The 21,677-nt window shown below is 35.3% G+C and overlaps 1 protein-coding gene across 2 annotated transcripts in view; it reads left to right on the top strand.

Moving 5' to 3' along the window:
• Nucleotides 1-21,677, top strand: part of ed (hemicentin protein echinoid) — a 432,072-nt gene that overhangs the window by 338,277 nt on the left and 72,118 nt on the right. For both annotated transcript variants that reach the window (XM_075295915.1, XM_075295916.1), the window contains exons 6-7: nt 11,741-13,933; nt 14,026-14,427. In XM_075295915.1, the coding sequence (XP_075152030.1) occupies nt 11,741-13,933; nt 14,026-14,427 (2,595 nt within the window). The remainder of the gene's footprint in view (nt 1-11,740; nt 13,934-14,025; nt 14,428-21,677) is intronic.

Genomic DNA, 21,677 nt, shown 5'->3' with positions numbered 1-21,677 from the left:
CAAAAAAAATCGTTATACTAAAAATTCACCATTTTTACGAATTTGTTTCGTTGGCTCAATTTTAATGAAGAATTTCGGTAATATAAAAAAGCTTTTTCTACCAGTGTAGTCGGGGTCCATCTCTAGACCTTTTCTACTCATGAGATTTGTTGTTGTTGATATGTTTCCCTAGAAAGGCCCTATTTAATCCTCAAAATCACTTTATTTCGTATTCTGAAGCATAGAGATTCTAACACCGCCTCTCCCCATATGCATCTACGAATGCCCAAGTACATTGAGTTCAATAACGAGTCTTGGTAATGGCATGGAATTAATTCCCATTTGAAAGCATTAGAAAAAATATTATGATCGCTTCCATGGCAACAACTCAACACACGCCTCCCATTTTCTGACGAAGCAAACAACTGCCAACAACAACAAAACAAGAGAAATACAATAACCTGAAAATTGTATCCTGCTGCTGATGTGTTATGACTGGAAGTTGAGATGAAAAGCCAATGAAATCAAATTCCTCTAGACGTGGTTGGTGTGTGAGTCGTTCGGGTGGTTCCTGTAAAGCCTGCTTTTGTTTGTTGCTACAGCTCATCCTGTGAATCCTCGTCCTGCCTATAGCCATCATAATGCGAAAACGAAAATATTTTGTTCTTAACAGAGTGGATACAATTTTTGGTGTTGTTGTTGTTTTTTTTTTGTGGGTGTTGAATTTAAAAAAATAAGGAAAATTTCAATGATAAACAAACACGCTCTGATGGAAAACCACCCGCATGTTTCCCTTTCATTTTCAGTGTTACAGTTACTAGGACATGTATTGGTATTCTTTCTTGTTATCGGTATTGATATTGTTGTTGTTGTTTCATTTTTTGGGCTATATTGTTGTTAGTGTTGTTCTTATTTTATACGCACCAGGATTTTTAATGGATTTTTAATCCAACAACTTTTATGGCAAGATTAGAAATAAATTGAATATTTTTTTTGGTCCTGTTTATATAAGCCTGGTCATGGTTTTCGTCTCTTTCTTTTTCCTTGCCACTGGCAAAGGCAATCGACCTGACTGGTATACAGACACCCACAAAAACCACGCCAAACCTATGAACAATTGATCCTTCAAATAGTCGATTTCAAAAAATACCAGCATACGCCATCAATTCGTCATATTAGCCTATTGATTGAATGACCAGACATTTGCTATTGGCACGTGTTTCAGAACATGAGGCTGGAGGGTCGGCTAGAAAACCATTTGCCAAATGTTTACATGATATATTAAATTCATGTGTCGTTAAAACGAGACGGTAACTAGTGACAATTTATTTCAAATAAAAATTAAATTTAGTTACAATTCAATTAAATTTAATTGTTTTGCCTAACATGAAACTTGCTTGATTTAATTTAGTAATTTAAAATAACTTACCTCATTTTATTTCATTATTTTTATTTAATTTAATTCGGTTATATGAATATAAAAAATATTAAACAAATATATATATATAGTATTCAATTTATATAATATAATTTTATTTTAATTGATTTTATTAACTTAATTGAATTAAATTTATTTTAACTTTAACATTTGATATAAATTAACTTTATTTAAATTATACTATTATACTGTTATACTGGCCACTCATCTAATCTCTCTTTTTTTTTTTTTTTTTTTTTTTTGTTGAAGCTTTTACTTTGTTTCATTTCCCATATGTAAAGGCCACAAATTAAAAAAAAGATCACCTGTGATAGGATTATAACAAAAATTGTGCTATTTGTTTATCGAATTTATTTCGTTGGCTCTCTTTTGAATATAGCACCACGAATGATTTTCATTGTAAGTTAAATGAAAAACATTTGTTTTCGTCTTACAGGCCGGTATGCACCTCTAGCGAAATTTTCGGTAGCAAAAATTTGTTTAAGTCTACAACAAAAAAACAGGGCTGTGTACACAAATTTTAAACCAGCTAATCGCTTTTAAAAATTGTTAATATATGTTCCAAATATTCCTCAAATAAATTGTTTATTATTTACAGACCTTTTAAAACTTTTACGCACACAAGGATTGTAATAAATTAAATGTTTGCTGCCAAAATATGCTTTTGACAACCCTGTTATTTTCATTAGAGGTGCGTACCAGCTTCCGAAATTGAACGCTACCGAACATTTCGTTAGCATAAATAGCAATGCATTTCTTATGGGAATGAAATCAGATGGCCGAATTTGTTAATAGTGATGGTTGCAAAAAATAAGAGCAAGGTCCTTGCAATTATTGAGAACACAATCAACCTCGGAATATTACTTCAATATAGTAAAATCTCTGAGAAATCTTTACTTACATTCTTTTCACATTTTGGAGGTCCCCACTTATGAGAGGTTAATTTTAAAGCGATAATATTGTAAATGTTTCTCGAAAATTGTCAATTGAGAGGTTTTTAATTGAATAAATTATTTTTGTATATTTAATATTTACATGTGAGTTTGTTACAATAGCACGTCAGTAAAGCCTATACAAACGTTGGGTGAGTGAGCTTCGTATCTGCAAAATTTTTACGGCGATTTGAATGATATTGCATTCTTTGAAGCGCAAAATAATTCATGTACATTATAGCGAACAATTTGTATTTAACAAAATAATATCGAAAACTGTGGTAACAAACATAAATATTTCGTGTTTAGAATTAACATGAGTACAAGAATGATATAGTTGAAGAATAATATTGTATATGCCACCCAACGAACCAAATACAAGCTATCTGCCATGAGTTGCCAACAGAGTTTTGATGAAAATCCATTTTTCGAACTTCAACTGGTTTCCGGTTTTTTTCTATTTAAAATTTCCAATTTAATGGGTATTTTAATAGACTGCTGAGAGCACACTTCCAAATAGATGCGACGTATATAAAGTTTAAAAAATCAGGTGTCATCTTTTAATTAATTATCGTTATTTGTATTCAATGTTATGTACAAAAAGACTTTCTACCTCATATGAGCAATATTATTCTATTTATTTAGATGAAATACGTAAAGGTCCAAAGGTTTTGCAAAATATTTGAGTAAATTAAGAACTCATATCTGGCTTCTGGCTTAATTCATCCTTAATTTCTTTACTGGGTTATCATAGTAGACAATTTGTCTATAATACTTTTATCGCCATTCCCCCCATGAGGGTCATGTAATCTGACTTTTGTTGACTTTTCCGACAACCGTGTAACTAAATCAAAACACAACAATAAAAATATCCTGCCCTCATTCCCATTTACCAGGACTCTTAGGAAAATATTACGCTATTCATAACTAAGTAGTCTGGTTAATGTTTATTTGTCATGAACATTGGCATTTGCCATTACCAACACCCAGTTGGGTTTTACCCCAAAACGGAGTGTTAGTTATGTTCGAAGCGTTCTGGAAACAAAAAAACATATAGAAATTATTACTAAATGTGCGGACAATTTAACGACGAGCGACAGTTGTTGTTGATGCAAGACTTTGCTGCAGACAACATCCCATAGGCAGGGACATTTTAATTGTGTGTATGTCTATCAATTTAGAGTAGGCCGGGTTAAATGAAATATATGGCCAAATCATGAATTGTATACACGCAAAATAGGAGTTTTATGCCTTTTTTGGCGAGATATAACTCAGACAGTCGACACCGTCGCAGATTTAAGACAGGAAATAAACAAAATGTTTATGTTACCATGTGTTAGAAATTCATCGCTACGATGATAAAACTTTTTACAAGATTAAATGAAAAGATTGTTTGCTTACAATAGACATTTAAATGGATAATATCTTCTATTTTTCATTTAATTTAATGGAAAGAAACATATTTGTAGTTCAAATAAATGATCGCAAAGATTTTGAATCCAAGAGAGGTAAAGTTAACTTTCGATTAAAATATATTGAAATGATATGAGCTGAAAAGAAATTAATTTAAAGACTGACAAAAAAACTAAACTACGGTGTCACTAAACGGAATGTTTCCAATGGTGAGGTTAGATATAGTGGTCATTGTGTGTCATATCCTTCCATTCAGCTCATTATCCCTACAAGTGGTGAACTTCACTCTTATCAATAAGTGGTGCCCGATTCTATGTTTCGCTCAATGAGAAGGGACCTGCTTTTTATAGTCGAACCCCAACGGCTTGTCACATTTGGTTTGGTCTACACTGGGATTGAACCCATTATATGCAAGGATGGCATAATAACCACTGCACCATTGTAACACGTTCATTATCTACTACTGTATGTTTTTCCATGGCATCAATATATCATCCAATATGTTTTCTCTACAATAAGTTTCATTTACTTTGACCCCAGGCTCGATGAAAACGATTGGAGAGCAGCTAATTTTCCACGTTCGCGCAAGCGCATTAACTTCATTAGGGCTGTTTTCTTTTAGCACTCGATGCAACATTTGTATGGGCTATACAGAACATCGTTGCACTGGTGTTCTATCCACAACATCTGATCAGTGCAAGTCGCGCCGGTGTTGCCAGATTGTATTTACATAAAATGACGCTTCTTCGATGCACGGTAGCAATTTATTGTGACTAATTTATCGAAAAACATGAAATTTAAAGTGGTGAAGTGCCATAAATAATCGCAGCAGTAAACATTTATTACTATGTGAGCATTTCATACATTAGAAAAGCAAGATTTCACTTCTTTTCTGTGATCTTTTGAGATGCCCTGAATAAACAAGTACTCTGTTTTCTTTTAGTCCTTCACGGCTTAGGGTATCCAGTGCTAAATGAAAACAGCCCTATTGTTCATTCGATTAACTCGTTTTCAAATTTATTAAAAAAAAAACAAACAAAAAACAATTTTAAATGTATGATTTGAATTATTTCCCCATGTTCCAATATTCGGAACCACAAACCGCAAAATTTTCTTTGGCGATATTTTCTTAATTGTCAACGTATAAACTTATAATTTGGCAACATAGTTCTTCCAATTAAATATAAATTTTAAGTCCGAGATTATTTCGATTCTTTCGTTATACGAAAAATAAATTCTTGCGGTATGGCATTCCGAATATTGGAACATGGGGGATTATGTTTTTAATAAACTGAAACGACATCTGTATAAACTATCAGAACTATCGTTTTCAACTCCTTTGATTCACAATAGCTACTTGTTTTGTTCACAATAGCTTATTCTTTTTCCAATAAAGGCCGGTACTCTGTTCGGTTTTCGCGTTGAAACTCCATACAAAACCAAAAAATGCGAAAAATTTGCGAAATTTTTTCCATTTGTGATACTTTGTTTTTTCGTGTTGAAAAACTGACGTTTATAGCACGGCGCCATTTGCATTGTGAATTAAGAAATAATTTATTTATTAAAAACTATTTGTGCGGGTTTATAAATCAAACACGGATCATATTTTTGTTCCGAAACTATACAAAGGAACAAAGGAATAGCAGATCAATTGCCCAAGGAAAAATAAAATGTTATTTTGTAAAAACAAGCAACACCACCAACTTAATCCAATATCGCTCCCTGTAAAATAGCGCTCCAAGCTACCTAAAAAAACGCCGCTTTCTATGTGAATGAACATAGTACCGGCCTTAAGATGAAATTAAAAACAATAAAGTGTCACAAATAATTCCTATTCCCATAAGTGTGTAAATATAACCATAGCGATAGGCGGTAGGCGAAACATTTTTGCCGCAACGGCAAATACAATAAGCTTGACGGCGAATAATTCCATTTTTCACGTTTCCTAGTGTTTTTTGTTGTCAATACAGCACGCTTTGACAATATTAAACAATGAAGTTGAATAAAAACATACAATGGCTTGTTATTTGTTGAGTTATTTCAAGAAAAAATAATCTACACGTGTCCAGGCAACAGCAATTCCTAGTGGTGAGTTAAAAAAATTGATAAGCGATGGCAACACTATACCAGTTTTCGCCAAGGAGTTAGAATAAGTTTTAATTTAGCGACACGACGCTAGCCGTCACGGTATTCCGTCGCGGATTTTGGGCTTCCCATAAGAAATACACGTAAATAAGTGTTCGCCTACCGCCTATCGCTATGGTTATATTTACACACTAACTCCTATTTCTATTTTCGTATTTAAACAGTTACTATGTTTTATTTTAGTTTCTCACGGCTTGGTTAGTTCCTCACTTGCTCAAAATTCAATAGAAATAATTGAAAGCAAAGCAAACTGAATTCTTATAAAATCAAAAAATACATCAAATCATTTAGAATTAAATTCTACGCATAGAATATTAAATAGAAGTTTTCTTATAATCAAATTAATATAATTTAAGTATAATGAACCAGTTCAGCAATACCCTCATCGCTTGGTCAGCCTAAGGTTGACTAATAAGTGTTCTTTGATTTTTTTATTTAAGTGTTGGTGGATTATAGCAGATTGTTAAAAAAAGATACACAGAACAAAAATCATGGCCAAATTTGTTTTGCGTTCAATTGAATCTGGGGTACTTTCGCATCACAAGTCGGTATTCTAACATTAATTTAATTTCTTAAAGTTCAGTTTATTTTATTTGAAATAATTGACATTTAGGTTAGTTTTGTTTACTTTATTCTAACTTTATTTAAAGTAATGAAGTTTATTTGATTGTTTTTATTAATTTACTTTTTAGTTGTTCATTTAAGTCTAGTTTAATATAAACTAATATAATTTTATTAAGTTTAATTCAATTTAATGTACACTAATATGTTTTCTCAATCGAAATATTTCTTGTTTCCATTGTTATAAACTTTCGTTTCATACCTCGTATCTTGAATATGAACAAATAGCCTTGAATTGATGTGTAGTTTCATTATTCTCATTACTTTGTTCATAAAAGTATTTTGTGATATAAAATTTAGTAACTATTTTATGATGTTGTCATTGTTGTTTTGTGTCAACTTTTACTGTGTTTTTATTTTTGGGTTCCGCTTGTTTTTGCTGACTAGTTTGTTTATACAAATAAGAGGTGTCCCTGGGCATAAAAATGTCTGTTATAGAATGTCTGGAATACTTGCAAACTAACCACAATAACAAAAACAACAACTGAGAATACATTTGTTTAAAGTTTGTAATAGAAAGATTTAAGTTTTTGTCGTGTAGTTTTGTTTTTATTTTTTTTTATGTAAGGAACAGTGACTTTTAATTGAAGTTGTGGAGGTTTTCGTACCCATAAACTACAGTTGTATTCAAAAGGCTATTTTTTTTTAATTTTGTAAACGAATTAAGTTAAATCATGGGATATAGTAAACAAGTACGAAATTTTTCCATAACCATTAAAGAATTTTTACGAATGTATTCTAGTTATTACAGTCTATGTTGAAATGATGGGTGTGATTTTTTTTTTTTCGTCCAGAGAAAAACTCTGCAAGTCACAGTGGAGCAATAATGAGGATGCCCCTTTTGTGAGAAAGCATTTTGAGTTACTTTGTCCGGACCAAACTTAAAATTGACAACTCCGACTCTACTATATGAAGGCGATCCGTCATCTTTAAGCTCAACATACTACTAAGATACAAGTTCACCAAGTAACATCGAAGGTTAGGTTAGGTGGCAGCCCGATGTATCAGGCTCACTTAGACTATTCAGTCCATTGTGATACCACAGTGGTGAACTTCTCTCTTATCACTAAGTGATGCCCGATTCCATGTAAAGCTCAATGCCAAGGGACCTCCTATTTATAGCCGAGTCCGAACGGCGTCCCACATTGCAGTGAAACCACTTGGAGAAGCTTTGAAAACCTCAGAAATGTCACCAGCATTACTGAGGTGGGATAAACCACCACTGTAAAACTTTTTGGTCGAAGCAGGAATCGAACCCACGACCTTGTGTATGGGCATTCTCACCATTACACCATTCGAATTGTTTCACGTAAATCGGTGAAGAATGTGAATTGAAAAAGGACTTCCTCAGTGTGCCACATAATTAAGGGACTTTAGTAATTTACCTGCTGAAACGCATAACAGTGCATTATACCATAGTTGGTATGAATTACATTCAAAGAAATTCATTAGAAGACATAGCCCCAAAAACTGCTAAAGATATATTCACTAAATAATGTTTGGTTCGGGAAAATCTTAGTGTTTCATATTAAAAACTAACAGTTTTACGAATTATTTTTCCCTAGGCCAAAAATTACTAAACTATGGCAGCAGAAACTGACTGCTGACTGCTTTTTCCATGAGTATATTAATCTGCATACACTATACTAAATGTTTTACATTAACCCTAGAAAGCTTAACCTACCGAAGGTATGGATTAGCTAAACGTCTGTTGGACGTATCATAATTTCTGGTCATCACACGGATGAAAAAGACTGTTTTTCATATGTTTGGCTATAAACATTATATGTTTGGAACACAAATTTTTAAACACAATATTTTTGAGTGCAAGCATATAATGTTCATAAACTAGCATAACATGTTTGGGACATATATGCTAATATGTTAGAACATATTATGTTTGGGACATAAAATGTTTGTAAATATAATATGCTTGGATGCAAACATATATTAATTTAGAAATATAAACATATATGTGTTTAGTAGCTTGGAGCGCTATTTAACAGGGAGCGATATTGAATTAAGTTGGTGGTTGTTGCTTGTTATTACAAAATTAACATTTTATTTTTCCTTGGGCAATTGATCAGCTACTTCTTTGATCCTTACAAACTGTGTGGTCCGCTGTTCGAATCCCCGTCCGGCAAAAGGTAAAATTAAAATAAAAAAACCATACAATTGAATAATTTCTTCTACAATGTTTGTATTACAGAAAAAGGTGCTAAGAACTAAAAAATCTCGTGGAAGTGAGAAAGATGTGGTGGAATATACAATTGGGCAGAAACAAAATTTTGAGCATTCAGGTCGAAAACCTATGTTGTTAGCACCTATATTACCTGTTTATTTTCACAATTCATTATGATTGTAAATATATAAATAAATAAATAAAATTTTGAGCACAATATTGTTTGGGAGAATTTTTTTAAGCATATAATATTTTTGGGTGCAAAATGCTTCCAAACATATTATATGTTCACATAATAACATATTGTTTTTTGGAAGACAACATTATTGAATTTGGATGCAAAAATACAAAATGTTTGGAACTTAGACTACCCAAACATATATTGTTTAGACCAATATGCTTTCAAACATATTATATATTGGAAGATATCAAACATATAAATGTTTGGGCAATACCCAAAAATGTATATGCTTGAAGCAAAATATGTTTGGGAGTATATGTTACAGAAGCGATTTTTTGTGAGCGTGCATAAGGACAAAATTTGTGGATTTTTGTTTTAAATTTTTGTACCGGTTCTATATACAAAACCTTATCATTTAAACACGTTTTTGGCTAAACTTTTATTTATTGTCTAACAAACAAACCACGTTTTTGGTATTAATTTTCACAAGGCGGAGCGAAAAACTAAAAAAACGCATACGTCTCTCAGACGTAGATAAGCTGTCTAGGGTTAAGAGGCGAACATTTCATACTACAAACATACGTACTTGAATGAAAAGGTTTCGTTATATCAATGAAGAACCTCATTGGACCGATTTTAGTAATTTCCTTTATGGTGTGAAGGAGAACCGACTGAAATTTTGAATCGATCTCTATGACATTCCATACACCCAAAAACATTGCTCAGTTTTTTAATAAACTTACTAAGATTGAGCCCACGATAGAGAATGAAAATTAAAATTGTTGGTAATTTTTTTTTTTTCTTTTAAATTTTTCGAATTTTTTCAATCATAATTGTAGATTTCGTTAATGTTACGAAGTTTTGTAACTTCTACCAGCGATATTCAATTATTCCTATTCTCTATTTGGCAATGTGCTTTTGCTCCTTCATCCTTAGCTTAATTTAAATTGCAACTGTTTGATTAACACGGTAATTATTTGCCATGTGATTGCAGATAATTTTTCAGAGTTTGCCCTGCAATTGAATTGTTAGCACGACCATCACCTCATCTTTTCTTTGCATCTTCATTTGCAATGGAAAATGGCATAATGAGGTGACCGAATAATGATTATTAAAATTTTCCATGGGTCATTCATTCATTCTTCGTTCTTCAGACCACCTAAAAACCAAAACTCTACAGTCCCCACAATTACATTTTGTCTTCATTAACCTAATGTTAAAATTCTTAGATTGTTTACCCTTGGTTCTTTTGAAATTTGCAGATTTATTTACTACCAATTGGTGTTCCACTCCTCCCTATATCCAACTAAAAGTCTATGGGAATTGTCGACTAGTGATTCATTTAGAATTCTATTGCGAAATGTCATCAATTCAAAAGTCTTTTCAATTCTGCCATATACACTAGGTGGTCACCTCTCTGGGGGCATACTCGAAGGTAAGGGGAAGGCACTTGAGCAACTTGGCCACTAGCTGCGACCATACGCAAATAGAATCCTAAGTAAACAAGTCCTTTTGGTTGGTGACTTTATTAGAGCCATTACAAAATGTGCTTCATTTGCTGATTTCACAGCTCCCTTGGACGGTGTAACCAACAATAGTAGTTGTCAGCACAAAACCATATGGGCAACCCAAAGTATTCCTTTTCTAAAATGATGGTGCTCATACAAAGCAAACAGAGTCCTGAAAAGGACACAATAAAATACGACTCCATATAATTGGAATGCGAGTGGTTTTGAGGATGGCTACACCTGGTGCAATTTAATTGCTGCCATTGTGGCCATATTCCATGTGCGCTCTGCTCCGCTCGACCCTCCAAAACCAATGCAATATAAACACCAGTTCTATTCGCCACTTCTTTTCGTTGCACTTCACCACATGTTGTAGCTTTTGTTCACAAAACTTATTAAACAAAAATGGAAATTGAAGCAAAAGGACAAAAGAAACTCCAATCGGTTATATGCAGTGAAAGGTGTTTTAATTACAGGACTTAGCCCCATCCCCGAGTTGGATGCTGGATGCTATAATGGTACAAATTTACATGAATGTGGACATTTGTTGCGGTTTTTGTTTTCCTTGGTTCCATAAGCACGATAATCACATAAGTAGTGCTGAGCTCCATTGATTCTGAATGACCAAGGTCACTACCATCTAATGGGTGTGAGTCCTCCTGTTAAACAAAAATGAAACTTGTGATGAATTTATGATTTATTTCTGTTTGCTTGTCATTAAATCCTCTTCCATCATTGATGCTGCACAAAATTTGTTGGTTCTTTTTTCTCTCAAACAGTTGATTGTCTTCTTTGTGCTAAAGAAGTGATTTTCAGAGATTTGATGGTCTTTGCCACGAAATATTGTTGCTAATTAACCTATGATTACACATGGATAGAATTCAGCTATCCAAGTAGAGAATGTGCGTGCTTGAATTTGTAATAAGTTCCAAGGAAAATGTCGAATCACATAAAAGGAATATTTTTTGCGAATTATTTCTAAGGAGAAATTGTAGTGGCCAGGGACAGAGAGACAGACAAAAGAAATCCTAGCGATTATTAATAATTCGTTTCTTCCGAATCACTAGCAACTAAATCATTATTCTGGCCTCTTGCTTCCTCCTCGGGATTCAATTAAAGTCCTTAGACCTCATCATTACCGAGTTATCTGTCTTTTGCCTTGGTGGTTTGGCAAGTTTCTTAACGATTTTTGACACATGCCAAACGACCAGGCAGTTTCCATGCTTATTAATTTATGTTTGCGTCCCCCATCTATTGGGAGACTTTCTAGGCTTAGTTGGAATTTAAATGTTGACCTTGTTGATATTTACCCCTGGTACCTTCTTTTCTCTTTACTTGCAGATTATCCACGCGTTGAAGTTGGTCCGGAGAATCCGCTGCGTGTCGAACGTGAGCGTACTGCCAAATTGGAGTGTAATGTCGATGCTAAACCCAAAGTACCTAATGTACGCTGGACACGCAATGGCCGATTCATTAGCTCGAGTCTTGTGCACACCATTCCCCGTGTTGGCATTCAAGATGCTGGCAAGTACACTTGCTCGGCGGACAATAATTTGGGAAAAACTGGTGAGCAGGAATTGATTCTGGATATTCTGTATCCACCCACCGTGGTGATTGAGACAAAGACTCGTGAGGCTGAGGAGGGTGAGACGGTTAGTGTTCGTTGCAATGTCACCTCCAATCCAGCTCCCATATCTGTGGAATGGCTGAAGGAGGGTGCTCCAGAATTTCGCTATTCGGGTGATGTATTGACTCTGTCCTCGGTAAGAGCCGAAAATGCTGGCAATTACATATGCAGAGCCGTCAACATAATCCATTCGTATGGTCAAGAGCGCAGTGAACGTGTTGGTAATTCCACAGTGGCTCTATTGGTGCGCCATCGTCCCGGTCAGGCCTATATAACACCCAACAAGCCCATAGTGCATTCGGGAAATAAAGTCACATTGACTTGTTCAGCCAATCCTCCGGGCTGGCCTGTTCCTCAGTTTCGTTGGTTCCGTGATATGGAAGGTGAATTCTCGGCCACGCAAAAGATTTTGGCTCAAGGTTCTCAGTACTCCATACCCAAAGCCCACTTGGGCAATGAGGGAAAATATCATTGTCATGCTGTTAACGAATTGGGTATCGGAAAAATGGCGACTATTGTGCTGGAAATTCATCAACCACCACAGTTCATAGCGAAGTTGCAACAACATATGACCCGTCGAGTAGCTGATACCGACTATGCTGTAACCTGCAGTGCCAAGGGTAAACCTGCCCCCACTGTGCGTTGGCTTAAGGATGGCGTGGAAATCTTGCCTGAGCTGAATTTATACGAGGTGAAAACCAATCCTGACCAGGGTCCCAATGGCGTGGTCACCGTTCAGAGTATGTTGAAATTCCGAGGTAAGGCCAGACCTAATGGCAACCAATTAGTACCTGGAGATCGGGGTCTTTATACATGTCTATACGAAAACGAAGTCAATTCGAACAATTCCAGCATGCAACTGAGAATCGAACATGAGCCGATTGTATTGCATCAATACAATAAGGTGGCCTATGACATCCGCGAAACTGCCGAGGTGGTGTGCAAAGTACAAGCCTACCCCAAACCTGAATTCCAATGGCAATTTGGAAATAATCCCGCACCGTTGAGTATGTCCTCCGATGGCCATTACGAAATAAGTACCACCACTGATAACAACGACATTTACACGTCCGTCCTACGCATTAATACCCTCACTCATGCCGATTATGGTGAATACACCTGTCGTGTGGTGAACTCCTTGAACACCATACGGGCTCCCATTCGTTTGCAACAGAAGGGTGCCCCTGAGAAACCCACCAATACACGGGCCACAGATGTAGGCTCCAACTATGTAACTCTGTCCTGGGATCCCGGTTTTGATGGTGGCATTAGCAATACGAAATTCTTTGTGAGCTATCGTCGTGTACCCATGCCCCGCGAGGAGCAATTAATTCCAGACTGTGCCACATTGGCTACCAGCAATACCGAGTGGATGGAGTTCGATTGTCATCGTGATAATCCCTGTAAGGTCACACCCCTCGATCAGCACCAGAGCTATGCCTTCAAAGTAAATGCCTTGAATACCAAGGGTAACTCCCAATATTCCAATGAGATCCTTACCACCACTAAAGTAAGCAAAATCCCTCCTCCTCTACATGTGACATATGATCCCAACTCAAGAACACTGGGCATCAATGTGGGAGCCACATGCTTGTCTCTCATTGCCGTGGTTGAATCTATGATGAACAGCGATACCCCAGCGGCAGCATGGGAAGTAATCGACCAAGTTAATCTTCAGTTGTCCGGCAATGGTCCGACATTTAAGGAAACTGTTTTGGATCGTTTGGTGGCACCTCGTCGCAATACAGCGGGTCGGTCTCTGGGTCATTCCATTATCAATGATGACGACGAAGAGGAGATGAACATGAACACACTGGCCTTGGAGGATGATCACAGTCCCATAGTTCGTGTGAAGCTATGCCTGCGTTCCAATCACGAACACTGTGGTGACTACACCGATGCCGAGAGTGAGTATCCGACCTGTCCTTTGCCTTGTCGTCAAACTTTTATTAATTAAAATTTAATGCTTTCCCCGTTCGTGGCGGTATTCTCTTTGCAGTTGGCCGATCCTACATTGCAGAGGCTTCCGCTTTGGCAACACCAACCTTAATTGCCATAATTGTTTCGTGTATCGTTTTTGCCTTATTCGTGGGTCTGTTGCTGATGTTCTGCCGTTGCAAGCGTAATCAATCGAAGAAGAGTGCAGCAGCTAAAGATTATGAAATGGATTCTGTGCGGCCATCAATAGTTGCTGCCCAACAGAGCCAAGCACCACCGCCCTACTATCCGGCCAGTGGTCTGGACAACAAGGCTCTCGAACATTCCATGGATTTGGCACTGAGCATGGAGGAGCAGAAGAGTGCTCTATATGCTACACAAAATGGCTATAGCTATCATCCGGGTAGTGGTGTTGTGGGTGGCGGCATTGGTATTCCTGGCCACACGATACCTGGCAATGAATGTAAGTACCTAGAGACAGACAGAGAAAACGAACCACCATTTATTATTGTGTGGTTCAATTGAAATTAAAGAGTTGCACTTTTACGGATGTCAGTGATTGCAAGCTGCCCGAGAAATGGTTTGTGACGGATTCTGAGAATGTTGTGGACTGTGATTGCTTTTGGTATTTGGTACGGATTGTACATAGAGCATAGTTGCCGATTGGCCATTCCACAAGCCTGGACTGTTGAGCGTTTAGGAAAATAGATGGTTTAAGAGTTTTTATTTTGTTATTTGAAAGAAGATATTTTGTGTAAGGAATGGTCGACAGATAAATCGATTGCAGTTTATATCCTCATTTATCACTCTCTAGCAATACTGGCAGGTATTCCTGACCAGCATAAATTATGGCCAATGCTTCCTTCACATAAGTATCTACCGAATGTGAAAACTCTAAGAATTTTTCCTAAAGTTATTGGAAAACTCATTTATATTTGCTGCATTTTTTTTCTGATACTAAACGCTTGTGGGAAACTCAAGTATATACCACTCTTTGAAGATGCTTCATATTATGGAGGATATTCGCACACAACAAAATGTTCGTTTTGTATATGGATGCGATAGTTTAGTTGGCTTTTTGTTTTTTTCGAAATCGGGAAATTTTACACCTTTAACAATACGCATTAAGAGAGATGCCACAGAAATAACAACGCATTCTAATCGAATCTATCAAAAAATATCATCATATTAAAGAGTGTATCTTCTTCAGTTGAAAAATTCACACCAACGTAATTACGATGTGCGATAATTTTTCTGAGAGTGTAAGTAAGACGAGTGGAATAGTTGTTTGCCAGATGGTTTCGAATAAAATTTATAGCAACACGGCTTGCCAGTTAAAATTACAATTTCGAATATTAAACCTATCTTAGAAAGATTTTGGAAGACTAACACTTTCTGGCAATAATCATGGCCAAGGTTGTCGTTGATATTATGTAACCTAAAAGTTTTAACACCAAATTTGCACAATAAAAATAGATTTTAATTAAAGGAAAGGTACTAATTAGAACTATCAATTAATGTTTAAAAATTGTGCTGAAGGATTTTGTCTGGTCCAAACCCAAATGTATCTTCACAGCCTTATACAAATTGTATAATCTTTGAATTTGTTTGTTTTTAGAGATTTTGGGTTGAAGTCTTTGAAATTTGCGTCCTTCCATTAAACTTGAATATGGTGTAACTAAGACAAATTTGATTTTATCTAAGTAAAAATTTTTGTTTAAGACCAAGCGAAATCCCTAAGTGAAAATCACAATCTTTGAATCTAAGAAGACCCTAATTATGAGTAGCCACAGCTGTTAATGTGAAACAACACGCCTCACTGATTTAAGTTGACTTAAAAGAAGAATTTATGATATTGTGTGGTACAATTATCATTCTGCGGTCCCCAATCATTATATTAAAAATAAATAGAATAAAACAAATAGAAAATCACTCAGAAGTGCAACTAATTAAGAGTTCAATTAACTGCCGAGAAAGAACCAAAAGTTGACTTTCCAATTTTTGTAACTATAATGACGACTTTACTTGAAATATTTGTTTTACTAATTAACACCAACGAGGCATTTTAAGCACGGTCAACAATGAGAACCAAAATGCGCCTTTTGGTTTTTTTTTTAATATTAAAATGGTGATTTTCGACAATTAAAAACTGTACTTATGACGTGGCAATTTTTGATTTGTTAAGAAATTTCCAGCATAACAACAGCCACATCACATTCCCCCTTAAATTAAAATTTGAATTTTAAGTTAAAGTTTAGTTTAGTCGATTTTGGCCACATTAAAAACTCGATTTGACTTAGAAATGTAGAAAACGTCTTACGTATAGCATATAACTGGGCTAAATCCAGAAGTTTCAAATATAAACCAAGTGAAGATACGAACAGTGCAGAAACTCGAAGGAAAATCGTAGCGATGAGAAATGGAAAACTGGTCAAAAAGAGACAGTCGATAGAGTCATTAAAATTTCGATGGGGCACATAGTGATGCTCGTTTGATTAGGTATGGCGACAGCCCGATATTTCAGGCTCACTTAGACCTGAATAGTCCAGTCCACAGTGGTTTACTTCTCTCTTATCACTGAGAGCTGCCTATTCCACACTAAAAAAATTCAATTGGATTCAAAGATTTTGACCTTCATTTAAGGATTTTGATATTGATTACGAGCAAAAGATGCGGCTTCTTTAATGAGAAGACATTGTTTAGCAACCTATCTGATTTTAAATCTAGAATAAATAAAATTAAAATTTGGATACAGATTTCATTTGCGAATTTTCATTCTCTTTTCCCGGTATATTAATAAAACTATTCACGTACAAACAAATATCAGTTTGAAAATTTAAATTATAACGGATACTTCAAAGTAAACAAAGTTTTCCTAATTACAAATAAACTTTAAACCAATGATGCTAAATCCTCAAAATAAGTCTTACCCTATATTTGAAGCGTTTTTATCTTAAATCTAAAGATTCAATATTTCAGTTAATTTAAGGACGATTTCTTTAAATTAAAAAAAATTGCCTTTATTCAAGGACATATTACTTTAACGGAGGGACGCCAAGAATGTGTGTCCTAAATTTAAACAACGATCTTAAACTTTGTTTTAATTAAAATTTCATTATTGTTAAAAGTTTGTCCTTAGTATTATTTTACATCCCAAAATTTAGGTTCGCATACTAAAATTTAGGTTGCGTAATCTTTAATACCACGTAAATATTTCGTTTTTCAGTATATGTTAAGCTCAATGACAAGGATCTCCTTTTTGTAGCCGAGCCCGAACGGAGCTCCACATTGCGACGAAATCACTTAGAGAAGCTTTGACGTATTCGGAAAAGTCACTAGCATTGCTGATAGGGGATAATCCCTTGCTGAAAAGACAAATAGGCCAAACCATCAATAAAGCTACGACACGTTGCAAATATTGATGAAATCAAAGATAGCCGTCTTCATTATTAGTGAAATATTTCGTTAAGTGTATATAGGCATAGAGGTCAATGTTTGTACGCCTATACACATAGTATAGTATAATTCTCCTATACTATCCGCCTATAAGTATATACCGACACAGTTGCAATACTCGTATGTATGTGTGACCATAATGTGGTTCTTTCGCCCACATTTACACACACAATGAGAACCATTTCTCATGCTCCAAAAACATAAAATGAACCCTAAAAACCACATGTCCTGCCAAACACTGCATCTAGAGTAGAGATGTGCACGTGACGCGAAATTGTCGTGAATCACGGAAAATTTCGTGACTCACGCGTGAGTCGTGAGTCACGCTGATGGCAACGGTGTGAGTGTGCGTGAGCGTGCTTAAAAAACCAAAAGTCGTGCGTGAGTCACGAAAATAATTTTTTCGTGAGTGTGCGTGAGTAACGAATTTGGAAAAATACGCTCACGAAAAAAAATCCCGCCCACTGACATAAAACGCTTACGAGATGAATTCATTTACAATTGTAGTGAAACTTTGGATGATAAGGGTTTAGTAACGCTCTCGATTTTAATCATGCTCATGTTTTCAAACACGCCCCTAAGGTAAATTAGTCATAAAATTATTCGTGATTCACGAGATTTTTCACGATATTTTTCGTGAGTCACGGTATTTTTCGTGAGATACAACATTTCGTGCGTGAGTACAAATTTTCTTTTCGTGATTGTGCGTGAGCGTGAGTCCTATCAAACACTATCGTGCGTGAGTAAGATTTTTCCGTCGTGAGTGTGAGTAAAATATTACTCACGTGCACACCTCTAATCTAGAGTTCTGTTGTTGGCTTGGTTTGTAGAGCTCCAATAAAGAGATATTTGATGTGCGTGTGTGTGTGGTTGGATATACTCATACGAGTGTGTTTGAATGAGTCCAGTAAATGATTGGGTAGATTTTGCGGTTTTACGCATTTACAATGTTTCACCAGAAACGATTCATTATTAATTGTTGCCATTGTTTATGACTCCGTGATATAGCCTTTGAGGCTGCTTCTGTTTTCTGAACTTTTATCCAGGACAAAATTTCTGGAACTTTGTTTGGTTGGCACTTGCCAATTTTTCTGTACTTTTTATTATTTTTGGCATACATATCCGTTGTTCATAGCCTCTTTGCTATGCGTAGTCCTTCGCCAAGAACTTCCACTTGCTTTGCTTGTTTGTCAGGGTATGTGCATGAATTTTTGTCCTTTATGTTCATAGTCATCTTTCCACGCAGGTTATGTGCAATTCTGTTGTCCTTTGTCCAGGACAAAGCCTTGTTTGTCTTGGTTGAGAAGGAATTTGGCATCCTTCTTCCTGCAAATTGCTGCGAAATGGAATTGCAATCCATGTGTGTATGTGGGAATATCGTAAAGAAGAAATTAATTTCTCTTGCCCCCTGGAGAATATGATGGTGAATGTTTGGGATTTCTTGGTGCAAACTGCTTCCCATATCCCATATAAACAAATTTAATTTTTCCTTCGGCTTGCTTTCTTTACCAATTTCGTTGTTTTTTTTTTGCTTTCGTAAGTTAATGGCTTGCCGCTTAATTATGGAAATAATTGGAAATTGGAATTCATTTACTTTGTAAATAATGACCAACGATAATTTGTCCAGCATCAATTCAATTTCATATTCATCAACATGTATGTTAAATGGCACAAGTAAATATCAAGAGTGGAAATGGATAGCCATACTACATAGGAATTTAATGTCAATAACAATTGAAAATGTGATTGAAAGGGTCATGGACTGAAACCCTTGGCGCCAATCAAAAATTAGTGGTGATGAAGATATCTAACGGGGAAAATGTTTTTTTTTTTTTTTGTAATAAACTCATAGATATACTCTCAAGTGTTTTCAGCGATGGTCTTTTACAATGGAATACTCTATTCTCACTTTTAAATCAACAAGGAAGGGCTATTTGGGTCTCTTCGATTGTTTTATTTGCCCTTTAGTTTTACTTTCTACTTTTTCGTTTTGTTTTTCTTGGGTAAAAAACTAGTTCACTTTGTTCTAGGTTCTAGCGCATTTTGTTGTTGTTGTTGTTGTTGAAGGAAAGTTTAACATGCAACAAATTGCAGAGCATTTAACCAACAACTAAAATTGCATTAAGCCAATTAACAAAAAAGAGTACCATCAACAATGGCAACAATTGCAGCAAATAGGGGCTTCACAAAAGTAGGGGATTCCCCCACCACCACCACCAAACCAACTGTTGCCAAGAACACAAAGCATCAAAGAAATGAAACGAAACGAAAACGTTGAATAAAATACAAACGCTTTTGGGTATTAGTGGCAAATACTGGAGCAGCTTATGGCTATAAATAGTTAACCATTTCGAAACAACAAAGCTTTTATACAATGGAGAAATGTTTTGAGAACTTTTTGACATTAAGCGAAAGCGACCGTAAAAAACATGAGAGACCAAAAACAAAAAAAAAACAAGGAAAAAGACCTTTGGTCCTAATGCGGGCAAAATGTCAATGGAAGATATACGAAGACGCCACCAATGGTTTGGCAATGAGAACACAGTAGAATGGATGGCGTTGACATGGATTCATATGGTGGCCACTAAGTCAGTGAAGAACACAGTGACAATAAAACCAAACAGTATGTAGTGATGTTAATAGTACATAACCAACAGAAGTATTATGAATGGAATCTCATTCTTGTCCACACACACACACACACAAGAAGCTTCTCCACTCACTTTCATCCGTTTACTCTTACAGAAAATTACTTAGTGGCCTTAATATTGCTGTAAATTCAGCATGGAATGTGGTAACATTTGCAGAGCTGTTGTGTTTTTTCTCTTCCTCCTCTTAGATTAGACCACCACAGTGACCCATGGTTAAGTTAGCCACAAAATCCGCGTAAAGAAAATTTATGCAGAACAGACACAAAGACCAAAAACCGCGAAAACAAATTGCAACTATGTTACTAGAATGCCATCGAGAGAGAGGGAGGGAGATAGAAGCTTGCAATAGCAAAAGCCTTTAGAGCCTAGTGATGTGTCATTTGTCATTATTCGAGTACAAGTAGTTGGTACTCGGAACAGTGTTGCCGATATGAAAGCTTTGTAATTTTTAAACCACAATGCCATACTTCTTACATTAGAGAGTTGTTTTTTGTTGTTTTTTCGTCACGTTTTGTCCACAATGCCGTTCCGTAAGTAACTCTGAAACCTAACACCCATTGAGATTACGAATAAAATCCGTGCAGCAAATTGTGCTGTCTTGTGAAGTAATATGTGTACGATAAAATTTCCATTTTCCATCTCTTTGCTCTTTATATGTGCGCCTGAAAGTATGCAAATATTTTAATTAGAATTTTTAATTCCTTATAACGATTAACCCACGATGAAATTGAAAGAGCTAGAACAATTCAACCGCAATCTTTAACAGATAGATAGACCTAGGGTTTCCATATGGATAATTTTCAAAAGAGAACTTTCGCTTTAAAAAAAGAGAACATTTTAACTTAAAAAAAGTTCACAATAAAAAAATTCTTTATTCAATAATTAATAATTTTATTGATGTTAAAATTAAAATAATAATAGTTTCTAATGATAGAAACAACGAAATAAATATATAATAAAACAATCAAAAACAAAAAGAATCACATTTTCTTAAAAAAAAAAAAATATATATATATTTACGACAACAACGTATTGGCGTATTTACGTCGTACGTTCAATTACATCTATTTCTAATTTTTACGCCGTACGTCGAACAATTGTGGCGAATTCCTACTAAATAAATAAAATGTCATCAATCTAGGATCTTTTTTTTTGAAATAGAGTACATAAAGAACACTGTTGAACATAAAAATACGGCACCAAAAAAAGAGAGTGAACAAAAAGATACGAACACAAAAAGAGAACATGTTCTCTTTAAAAGAGATGTAATGGACAGCCTAGATAGACCAAACAACAAAAAACAAATAGTGGGAATTTAAAGTGCCACTAATCCGTACGGACTTACTTATAGGAGAGGGGTAATTTTCATTCAACCAACATAGAAAGTATCGAGAGAATCAACATCTTTGTTTCGAAATCATTGCACAAGGAGATTTGAGCATAAACAGTTTTACATTATACTTCAATTTTTTTTTTGTTCAAAGTAGGAAACTTTCATAAATAACAGGAATTTTATTATCGATAAATCTCACTTCGAACTTCTTATAAAGATACAAAAGAGCAACTTTCTTCTCTCTCTTCTACTATTAAAACCAATTCTTCTTCA

Source organism: Haematobia irritans, chromosome 2 (assembly GCF_050003625.1).
Source record: "Haematobia irritans isolate KBUSLIRL chromosome 2, ASM5000362v1, whole genome shotgun sequence".
NCBI classification, from domain to species: Eukaryota; Metazoa; Arthropoda; class Insecta; order Diptera; family Muscidae; genus Haematobia; species Haematobia irritans.
This window is presented reverse-complemented; position numbering and strand designations above follow the sequence as displayed.